The sequence below is a fragment of the Chanodichthys erythropterus genome, chromosome 22 (assembly GCF_024489055.1).
Source record: "Chanodichthys erythropterus isolate Z2021 chromosome 22, ASM2448905v1, whole genome shotgun sequence".
In the NCBI taxonomy this organism is placed as follows: Eukaryota; Metazoa; Chordata; class Actinopteri; order Cypriniformes; family Xenocyprididae; genus Chanodichthys; species Chanodichthys erythropterus.
The window spans coordinates 7,759,243-7,771,274 of NC_090242.1; the positions used below are offsets into that span (position 1 = coordinate 7,759,243).

General features: G+C 34.7%; 1 protein-coding gene across 2 annotated transcripts in view; it reads left to right on the plus strand.

The window, feature by feature from the left end:
* hspa4a (heat shock protein 4a) overlaps positions 1 to 12,032 on the plus strand; it is a 32,526-nt gene that overhangs the window by 2,753 nt on the left and 17,741 nt on the right. For both annotated transcript variants that reach the window (XM_067375270.1, XM_067375271.1), the window contains exons 2-9: positions 910 to 967; positions 1,056 to 1,196; positions 1,300 to 1,422; positions 3,488 to 3,587; positions 3,887 to 4,020; positions 6,473 to 6,717; positions 6,861 to 6,937; positions 7,031 to 7,182. In XM_067375270.1, the coding sequence (XP_067231371.1) occupies positions 910 to 967; positions 1,056 to 1,196; positions 1,300 to 1,422; positions 3,488 to 3,587; positions 3,887 to 4,020; positions 6,473 to 6,717; positions 6,861 to 6,937; positions 7,031 to 7,182 (1,030 nt within the window). The remainder of the gene's footprint in view (positions 1 to 909; positions 968 to 1,055; positions 1,197 to 1,299; positions 1,423 to 3,487; positions 3,588 to 3,886; positions 4,021 to 6,472; positions 6,718 to 6,860; positions 6,938 to 7,030; positions 7,183 to 12,032) is intronic.

The following is a 12,032-nucleotide window of genomic DNA, read 5'->3' on the forward strand; positions in this document are numbered from 1 at the left end:
GAAGTTAAGGCTCTCCAGTAGGCATGTGACGGTATAAAATTTTATACATGTAGCCTTGGTGAGCGATATACGTGTCGAGCCGCATGTCTCAAAGTTTTACTGAACAATAACACATAATCAGAACATTTCTGATCATAAGGGCATGTTGTAGTCCTGATTAAAATATATGTTTGAGGCATTTTAAAAACTTCACAAGCGCAGTTGCTTTGTTTGCGGGGTTTCCGGGGTAACCGCTGCATTTCTGCTGTTCCATCAGCACCCTCTGCTGTCAGAGAGTGAATGTGCACTTTCATTCAGCGCGTCTCCTTCACTCGTTCTGCCATGTGCTTCTCGTGCACATTGAGCTTGTTTACATCTGAGCGCGTGTTTTTTTTGATGCAGAATACAGCGATGTTGTGCATTTTATACTGTTGATGGGGAAAGTATTCGTATATGCATTAAAAAAAATGTAATAATTGGTAATAAATTATTATTTACGGTATTTTTAAATGCCCACAATAACAATACCGTGCATATTCATTATCGTGATATATCGTATTACCGAATATTGGCACAAGTCTACTCTCCAGTCCACAAATCACCATGGATTTAATGTAGTAACGCGTACTGAAATTGCTTACTTGAATGCTTTTACATTATTAATTTCAGGTTTCACGCAAGCTTTTGAGAGTGAAATTCAAGCACTTATTCAAGTGCTTCATGCTTTTTCCAGCACTTAAAAGCTCTAAATATTATCCAATTTTAAATTGAAAATTGAAAATATACAAAAGAGGGTTTGGGAACCACTGCCATAGACATTGTATTAGTTTTAGGCATGAATGTATCACGTCAATCTAGCACAAGAGCTCCAAGAAAATGTGCGAAGCTGGATAATATTGTAGTATCTAATGATGTAGTATCTCTTTTCAGGTCATTTGTATCATTCGGTCCTCGGAATCGTTCAATTGGGGCAGCCGCCAAAAGCCAGGTAAGCATTAGATTAGTTTGAATAAGCAGGATAACATGTTGCATGGATGGATGAAAGTTCTAATTATAATTTCTGCTCTGACAACAAGGTGGTCACAAACTGCAAGAACACTGTGCAGGGTTTTAAGCGATTCCATGGCAGGGCGTTCAGTGACCCTTATGTCCAGGCGGCAAAGTCCGGCCTGGTCTATGATCTTGCTCAGATGCCGACTGGAACCACTGGCATTAAGGTAAGACTAATTAAACAGCAGTGATAATCGAGTATGTTTTAAAAGCTGTTCTGTGAATCAGATGTTGTTAAATCACAGGTCTTTATGCTGTCCGTCCCCACAGGTCATGTATATGGAGGAAGAGAAGGTGTTCGGCATTGAGCAGGTCACTGGCATGCTGCTGACCAAACTGAAAGAGACCGCTGAAGCTGCGCTCAAAAAACCTGTGGCAGACTGCGTCATCTCTGTACGCCCTTTCTCTTTTACGTACCCATTTCTAAACATACTTAAAATATAGTTCACTGGCGTAATCACTTACTATGCTTACTTTATTGTTACTGTCTGTGGCCTTTGGTGCAAAGAAATTCTCTTAATAGATGAAATTCGAGTGATGTGTCTGCAAAATGTAGTGTAGTCATCTTCAGTAAGAGCTATGAAGAATGACACAGTCAATAAAGTCATCATATATATATTAGGGCTGCATGATGTACGCATCCGTGATGGTCACATCGCAGGTTGTGAGATTTCATAGGGATCGTAGTTGATCCATGAGCGGTACAGACCAGGCCTAACGGTTTAAAACGCCTGCGATTCTCAGATTAATTGCAAAGTTTAACCATCATAGAGTGAACGTTTATCATCTGAACGTATTGTAGGTCCTGTCAGTTTAAACACTCAAGCTATTTTGAGCCATTTGAGTGCAAGAAAATGCTAAAGAGAACTCAATTCAGTACTTGTGCGCTGTTTTCGTGCAGACGGCACGGGAGTACACAAAAAATAGTCAAAATACAACAAGGATCTTCAAACACAGTCACTTATTGCTTACGTTAACGTAAACAATTGAGAAAGAAAATGGATGTGTATCATTAAATTGGATTTGTGCATTTGTTCTTAATTGGTGAAAAAATTAAAATTATGTCATTAATGACTCACCTTCATGTCGTTCCAAACTGTAAGACCTTCGTTCATCTTCAGAACACGGTTTAAGATATTTTAGGTTTAGTCCGAATGCTTTCTGTCCCTCCATTGAAAATGTATGTACGGTATACTGTCCATGTCCAGAAAGGTAATATCATGTTTTTCCCAATTTTGTGCAACTCTAATATACAGTACAGTCCAAAAGTTTGGAACCACTAAGATTTTTAATGTTTTATAAAGAAGTTTCGTCTGCTCACCAAGGCTACATTTATTTAATTAAAAATACAGTAAAAAAACGTAATATTGTGAAATATTATTACAATTTAAAATAACTGTGTACTATTTAAATATATTTGACAAAGTAATTTATTCCTGTGATGCAAAGCGGAATTTTCAGCATCGTTACTCCAGTCTTCAGTGTCACATGATCCTTCAGAAATCATTCTAATATGCTGATCTGCTGCTCAAGAAACATTTCTGATTATTTTCAATGTTGAAAACAGTATATAACAGGTCAGTAAGAATTTTTATTTTTATTTTTTTGAAAAGAAATTAAAGAAATGAATACTTTTATTCAGCAAGGATGCATAAATCAATCAAAAGTGGCAGTAAAGACATTTATAATGTTACAAAAGATTAGATTTCAGATAAACACTGTTCTTTTGAACTTTCTATTCATCAAATAATCCTGAAAAAAAATATTGTACACAAATATTTTGTACAATTGTACACATTAAATGTTTGAGCAGCAGATCAGCATTTTAGAATGATTTCTGAAGGATCATGTGACACTGAAGACTGGAGTAATGATGCTAAAAATTCAGCTTTGCCATCACAGGAATAAATTACTTTGTCAAATATATTTAAATAGAAAACAGTTATTTTAAATTGTAATAATATTTCTCAATATTACTGTTTTTTTACTGTATTTTTAATTAAATAAATGTAGCCTTGGTGAGCAGACGAAACTTCTTTTAAAAACATTAAAAATCTTAGTGGTTCCAAACTTTTGGACTGTACTGTATATGTGCACAATTGTAGTTGGACCCAAATTACCCAACATAATCGTATGGCATCTGTTTAATACATGTAAGCTAAACACAGTGAAAGTGCGCTGGGTTTACTGAAAGTCCTGTACTATTGGCAGATTTTTGAATACTTATGACAGAACTCAATGCCTTCAGTTGTCTTTTTGTTTTTAATATATTTTCGCGCTGCTTCATTGTCAGTTCCACAAACTCTCGCCTCAGTAACATCACTATGTTATTTTCAGAATATTGCATTGTTTTACCTGTTTTGTGTGTGTGTGTGTGTGTGTGGCTGTTGTAGTTTGTAATGAATGAGAATAATCGGACTAGTTAAAGTTTTCTTGTTTTTCTTATGCTCTCACATAGGTCCCCAGCTTCTTCACTGATTCTGAGAGAAGATCAGTCATTGATGCTGCACAGATCGCAGGCCTTAACTGTCTCAGACTCATGAACGACACCACAGCAGGTGAAATACTTGTAATGGGATTAGTTCACCCAAAAATGAACCACCTGTCATTGCTTGATCCCCTTCCCATTACGCCTGACCTACATAATGGATTGTACATGGTCAGACCCCCAAAAAGTTCAAAATTACAACTGCATTTAAGTATTTCCATATGACTTATACATCCAATTTGCCTAGTGGTTCAACACAAGCAAGGGTGTGAAATGAGGACAAAAATGTCATTTTAGGTGAACCATCAAGAGTGACAGAAAAAAGCACTGTTCGTTCTAACAGTTTATTGCATTCATGTGTAATTATAGTTGCACTGGCATATGGGATCTACAAACAGGACCTGCCCGCTCCTGAGGAGAAGCCCAGGACTGTGGTGTTTGTGGATATTGGTCATGCTAGTTACCAGGTCTCTGCGTGTGCCTTTAACAAGGGGAAGTTGAAGGTAAGGGTTTTTTGTCCATGTACTTTAAAATACACATTTTAGTGGTAATTCTTAACCCATCACAACATGTTTATAATCAGAGCAGGGTTATCGTCTTTAAATAAGAGTGTGTTCACTATTAGCAGGCTTGGTTCGATTAAAATGAACTCTGTTACGATTGTTCTGTTAGTTCAGTTCATTTGAATGAATGTGAATGTCATTTTTTAAAAGTAATTGATGGACTCTGTGAGAAGTTGCATCTCAGTTTCTTTTTTAAAAGCACTGTTGCTGCAGCCATTAAAACTGATTCTGTATCAAACTCAGCAGTGTATTTTAAAAAAAGAAGTAAATATTTACTATATTACTATAGTGAGTATATATTAAATATACTCACTCATAAATATTTCACTTGTTTCATTAATGCATGAATCAGTGTTTTTGAACAAATCTGTTGAATGAATGATTCAATGACTCAGTCATAAATACTTAAATTGTTTTATTACTGCATGAATCAGTGTTTTTGAACGAATCTCTTGAATGAATGATTCAATGACTCCCACAGGTGGGACGTTTGCCATTACATATTTAAAACAGTAATATTCTATACTGAACCTAAACGAATCTTGACAAACTATATATCATTTGAAAGCTTAGAATCTCTAGTTTACATATTTGGTGACTGATTTCCAAAATAAATTACATAGCAGTAGTAATTTATCAATTTGCAACAAGCATATTTTCATACCCATAAGGCATGTTCAGACCTTTATTTTGAAATTGCAATGAACATGAAAAATCATTAAAGATTGGTTGAAACATGTTTGTTTTCATGCCAAGAGTTCACAAGATAACATCCATTCAATTTTTTGAGAAAAAAAGGTCTGAAAATGTTTTTAATAGGAAAAAAAATACATTTATGATTGTGGCGCCGATCTATAACCTAGGCCTACATACATGTTATTTTTATGTTTATTAGAGGCTGAATTCATATGAAATTCTGCCAAAATTCCCATACTACTTCTATATAGGATATCTACTTCATAAATTGTATGAAAATAATGTAAATATATGGTTCAGATCACTCAAACCATATATGGAAATGGAGGTGCCTTTATATGGTCAGTAATGGAGCTTGGTTGTCATCTAGTGAAAAAGTGTGGTACTGCGCCCAAACAAAATCTTACTGAAAGCTCATTTTTTGAGATATCAACCTAAAATTTGGAATACAACTTGTTCAGATTTTTGGCTTTGATTTCCTTGCAGCTTTAGAGTAAAATTGTTTTGTAAAATATATATTTTATGTAAAATATAAAATATAATATTTTTACATTTTACATTTACATAAACATAAACTTCTATAACTTTTTTTCTTTTTCACTTACATAAGTTTTTTCACATCTACAATAATCTGCCAAATTTCATCTTTAAAACAAGACCAGCCTTTTGTCTATACTCCAAAGTATGCTTGAATTACAACCATTTAAGTTTGGATAGTGCATTTTCTTGTCTAAAAAAAAGTGGGGGTGACAGTTAAGGGGTTACATTGTTTTATTACTGCATGAATCAGTGTTTTTGAACAAATCTCTTGAATGAATGATTCAATGACTCACTCATAAATATTTCACTTGTTTCATTACTGGATGAATCAGCGTTTTTGAACAAATCTCTTGAATCAATGATTCAATGACAAATACATTATTTGATAGTCACTTGTCGCCTCCTACTGGTGTAACGATGTAAGTGATAGTGATGTTGATCTTTATTTGAAGCATCAAGTTACTTTCTAAAGCTGATTTGCTCTATTTTGATCACTACCGTTGACATCAGTATTTATATGTGAACTATAATTACACAGAAATAATGTGTTTGAAACAAAATGATGATTGTGAAGCTGTTTCATACCTATACATGATAACTGCTCTCTCTGGATCAGCAGCCGTGCCAACAAAGATCTGAATGTTCGCTGTGATCTAGGGCTGCACAACGATTAATCGTTTGCAAAATGTGTTTATGTAATATATGTGTGTGTTCTGTGTATATTAATTATGTATATATAAATACATGCACATACATGTATATATTTAAGAAAAAAAATTATATTTATATATAAAATATTTATAATTATATGTAATCTAATATATATAAATATGTATATTTATTTATACATGTGTGTATATATATATATATTTTAAATTTATACATGTATGTGCCTGTATTTATATAACACAGAACACACAAATATATTACGTAAACACAGACTTTTATTATCGCGATTAATCATTGTGCAGCCCTACCGTGATCGTACTTGTCAAAGGTTGAATAGACGCAGGTGAATCACATCGCATGGGTGTTTGAATCGAGATTGCGATATTTTAAGTATTAATCGTGCAGCTCTAGTGTCTTGCCGTACACATGCTGTGTGAATGCCTCTAACGATTGTTCTGTTTGGCCCTCTAATACCCGATTAACGCAGGTTCTGGGTTCTGCGTTCGACCCTGAGCTGGGCGGTAAAGACTTCGATGAGGTGCTGGTCCAGTACTTCTGTGAGGACTTTGCTCAGAAGTACAAGTTGGACGTGCGATCGAAGCCCCGCGCTCTGGTGCGACTTTACCAGGAGTGCGAGAAGCTGAAAAAGCTCATGAGTGCCAACTCCTCGGACTTGCCGCTCAACATTGAATGCTTCATGAATGACATCGATGTCAGCAGCACACTCAACAGGTCAGTATCCACACTGACAGCATGCCAATAGCTAAACTGGGTGCTCGATGTCACCGGCGTAAAATAAGCAGTGACGGGGAAATGTGAGGTTAATTTGTTAAAATACCACGTCTAATAATATCTTGATGACTCCTGTGTTCCAGAGCCAAGTTTGAGGAGCTCTGTGCAGGGCTGTTGGCCAAGGTGGAGGGTCCTCTGCGCAGCATCATGGAACAGACCAGTGAGTGTAAACACTTTTCCTTCCTTCACCGTGGCTTTCCCCCCATCAAGCAGTGATGGAACGCTGTTGTTGTTTATTTCCTCCTACAACCAGGACTTAAGAAAGAGGACATCTATGCGGTGGAGATCATTGGCGGCGCCTCCAGGATTCCAGCCATCAAAGACAAAATCAGCAAATTCTTCGGGAAGGAGCTGAGCACGACGTTGAATGCAGATGAAGCTGTGGCCAGAGGATGTGCACTGCAGGTTAGTGCTTCAGCCATTTTGTCACTCTATGGGATGGGTGTAGGGGTGGGCGATATGTCCAAATTCTTATTTCACGATATGAGAACTTTTATGCAAGATTTGCATGTAGTTACAATGGTTGTAACTATAAATTATGCATAATTACATGCAGCTTAACCAAAACCAAACCCTAATCATAATACTATAGTAAGTACATGTAGTTACTTGATATTATTAAATGTATAATCACAACTAGTAACTGCTATGCAACCCTGTTAGCAACACAGCATGTATGAAATGCATAAAATAAGTCTGTTTCAAACTGTAAATCACGCAAAAGTACTATGGGACCCCACCGTCAAGCCTAAAGGAATATTTGGAGGACACTTAAATATTAGAAGCGTTTTATCCCCAACTGAACAACTTGAACATTTATCAGTTTCTAATTTGGATTACTTGGGACTTTTGGAGACCTGTTTAAACAATAGCATCCAAACAAACAACCTAGGATATAACATCTATAGACCTCTTTGGAGCAGACGTCACAATGACGTCACTTGCAGCTGCGCGCGCATAGTGGTTGCAGAAAAATAGCGGTAGCAATTGGAGGAAAATGTGCAAAATCCACAGAATAAGAGAAAAACGTTTTGTTGTGCCTCTGGATGTTGGAATCAGAATGCAAAAAAATATAGTCTTAATTTTTAAAGAAAACCATCTTTGAAAACGTCCTTTGAAGCTAAACGGAGACGTTTCACAGACTGGACTGATGACACCTGCCAAGGATTAGTCTACTATTAAAGCAGGAATTTGATGTAAACAGTAAGTCTACATAATATTCACATATGCAGTTCAGAGTACATGCATACATAGCAGTTACAGCATGAAATAATATTTAAACCTATAACATTTTACATAGATAACTTTTTAACATAGTCTATAAAATTTTTATTTCACAATTCTGACTTTTTTTCTTGCATTTGCGTGTTTATGACTCCCAGTTCGGACTTTATAACTCACAATTGTGAGATTATTTCACAATTCTGAGGGGAAAAAAGTCAGAATTGCAGGATAAATTGCAATTCAGAAAAGACAGAATAATGAGTAGATATTTCACAATTCTGTTTTTCTTTGTAAGAATTGTGAGATATAAACTCAAAATTTACTTTTTTTTATTCTTTTATTTCGTGGCTTCCATAGACTGCTACTGCTCAACTGTCATTTTCTGCAACCAGGTAGGCTCCGCCCATAAAAACGTCATTGCTGTTTGCAAACACCAAATTGGTCTATAGAAAAGACCGTAAATATGGGAAAGGGGGAGGGGTTTTGCTCTTATGTTAAAAAGACCCTGCAGAGTAAATTATTTGACTTGCCTGATAATGAGATTGAAGGAATTGGTGTTACAATAACTCTTTCTCCTGAAATGTCATTCAAAGTTATCGTGTTGTACAGACCACCAAACGCTAAAGACAATTTTTATGAAGAACTGAACAGAATTCTAAAACGCTGTAATGGGAAAGAGTGTATACTACTTGGAGATTTTAATATAAATTGGCTAAACAAAGAATGTAGGAAGAAATTAAAAGATATTCTGATTCAATTTCAAATGACTCGGATAATAAAAGGTCCCACTAGAATTACAAAATCATCTCAAACCTTGATAGACCTAGTTTTCGTAAACAAATGTGATCGTATGATGAAGATATACAACTTGATCACAGGAATTTCTGATCATAATTTAACGCTAGTTTCAAGAAAATTGTCTAGAGAACGATATAAAAATCAAAAGGTGTCAGATATAAAAAGATATTTCTCATGCATCCCGAAACAAGACCGAGAGAAACTGGAAAATGAAATAAAGATGATTTAACTGGAGACATTTAACTTTAGTTTAAGACACAGAGCAAGCTTGTGACAACTGTAAAACTTCAATAATACAGACCTTGTTTAAAAAAATTAAATAAAAGAGGCAGAATGGAAAAATTTACCATGGTTCACAGATGAATTATGGCAACTTATGAAAAAACGGGATGCAGCATTAAAAAGAGCTATAAAATCAAAATTAACTACAGACCATCTGATATACAAAAGCTTAAGAAATAAAGCTATATCACAGATAAGAAAGGCTAAAGCAAATACTTTTTTAGACCACATTCGACAAGCACACGGGAATACTCAAAAGTTGTGGAAAACAATTGATTAATTAATGGGTAAAGATCAATATTAAAATGAAAAGATAGAGTTGGCAATAAATGGAGAAATCCTAAAAGATAATGTAGACGTAGCAAATAGTTTTAACTGTTATTTTATTGACTCCTGTTTAGAACTGCAACGAAAATTTAATATCAATGATATTCCAGAAAACTTGGCCAATAATCAACAAGGTCTTAAATTTGACTGCATTAATGAACTGAAAGTACATCAAATCATCTCCTCTCTGTCTACTTCTAAGGCAAAGGATAACTGGGCACTTTTTAAAACGGCATAAGGACGTACCCAATTACCTGCATTATTAATCAATCTTTTTTGGATGGTGTGTTTCCCTCAGCCTTTAAAACAGTGATAGAAATACCCATACATAAAGGTGGAGAGAAGAAAGATCAGCAACTATCGGCCGATAAGCATACTGCCAGCTGTATCGAAAGTAATTGAGAAGGCAACTTGTGGCACATCTCCATTGTAAAAAAACTCCTGCACCCAATGCAATTTGGGTTCAGGAGCAACTACTCGACAGAGGCGGCTTGTTGCTGTCTCATAGAAAGAATTAAATCAGCGTTAGACAAGAGAGGAGTGGTTGCAGCAGTATTTTTGGATTTCTTAAAAAGCCTTTGATACTGTAAACCATGCAGTATTGTTATCAAAGCTTACAAAATTCAATCTTTCTGACACTTCACTAAAATGGTTACAATCTTATATTTCTGAAAGTAAACAATGTGTTTGCATTGATGATAAATGATCAACTTTGAGACCTTGTGCAGTAGGAGTTCTGCAGGGTTCAATTTTGGGACCATTGCTATTTTGCCTATAAATCAATGACTTACCAACAATTTGTGAAGATGTAGAGCTACAAATGTATGCCGATGACACAAAATGTGACTGAAGCGGCTGATAATTTCTCATTAGCACTTAAATAAATAATTTAAATTAAATAAATAAAATTGTTCAATGCCTACAAAACTCATGCCTCACACTAAATGCTAAAAAAAACAATGTATTTCAGTAAAAAACAAATTTGTGGCCCTCAGCTTAGCATATCAGGGCAAACTATTAATAATGTCAAGGAAGTCAAGTATTTGAGAATGTATTTAGACTCAACCTTAACCTTCAACAGACAAGTTAAACATCTAAGTAAAGTATTAATGAAGTATTGCCAATTTTAGACACATTCGAAACTAAAGGTATTTCTCCATGCCAAGATTTTTTTCACATTTACAATATTGTCTTACCTGCTGGTCACAGGCCACTAAAACATTACGAAAGAAACTGGAAAGACCTTTTTAAACATTCTTTAAAAGTATTTGACACAAGATCATTGAATTGCCATCATTGTAATATATTAAATGGATACAAATTGCTACATTTTGATCATATGATCTATTATTCTGAAATGCGTCTGCTGTTTAAAATCTTGCATAACACCGCTGCCCCTCCATTAAGAGTTTTTTGTTACTCTGGGATCAAATGACTAGAACATCCCGTTCATCTGTAAATTCCAATCTGACCATCCCTCTTAAATGTGCAAAAGTGCAATGGGACATTGGGACAATCTTCTTTTTCATTTACTGCAGCAAAAAAAGTGTAATGCACTACCGGTTGAACTTAAAACATGTCCCAACTAAAACAATGGCTATTGAGCAAACAGACATGTCAATATTAACATTTATCAAATAAGAGCTGGACTCAGGGATTATATTGTTAGATTTCATCTGGTGTGACTACTCTATCAACAGTGTTAATGACATAGTATATGTGTAATCTTAAGTGAGGACAAATATTTATAATAATGCTAATTTAACTTTTAGAGGGTATTGTTTTTATGAAATTTGTGTATGTTAGATTTTTTTTAGAGAAATAGTTTATCTAGTGACCTGCCCAAGGGCTACAGATGGAAATTATTAGCTAATAGCTAAATCTGGTGCAGAGCATCTTCTCTCTTCTTGAGATTAATGTTTTTCTGTGCATTGTCCGTGATAAATAAATGTATAATTACAGTGTAACAGAGACACGTTAAAATAAAGTGTAATCATATTTTATTTCACAAAAACAAAATATGGTTCAATGACGTCATGCAATTTTTTTTTTGTGTCCATATGGTTTAATTAAATTTAAAAGGGTTAAAATTTCTCAATAAATTGGCAAATTACTTGAGGACCAAGTCTGTTTTAATTCATTTTGAGAGAATATGTGGAGGACGATTTAAAAAATGTCAATGTGGTGTAACTGTGAGAACTTTGTACCAAATAATTGATCTTGTTTTAAAAAGTGAAATTCTCAATAAAAAACCCTCTTGAAAATTGTTTCAAATAGTAGGTTAGTTTATATTGCATCTTTAATCAGCATCATAAACTAGGGATATTTGATTAAATTGGCCCCTATAACAGAAAGGAGTCAAATTGTGTAACCGGTTATACCATTTGACATTTCAATTTAAAATCAAATTTGACAGGCATTATCATGTAAGCACATGGCCTCAGTGGGAATATTTTAAAAAGTTAATACTCATGTCATATCATCTTGCAAAATTAACAAAATGGCTCTTTGAAAGGTGGTTACACCACCTAGACACTTCAGGAACTTGACTTATAATTATAATATCCAGAACAATGGTGTTAAATTTACTTTTATTTACTGAGAATTATTATTCAGAAATGTAT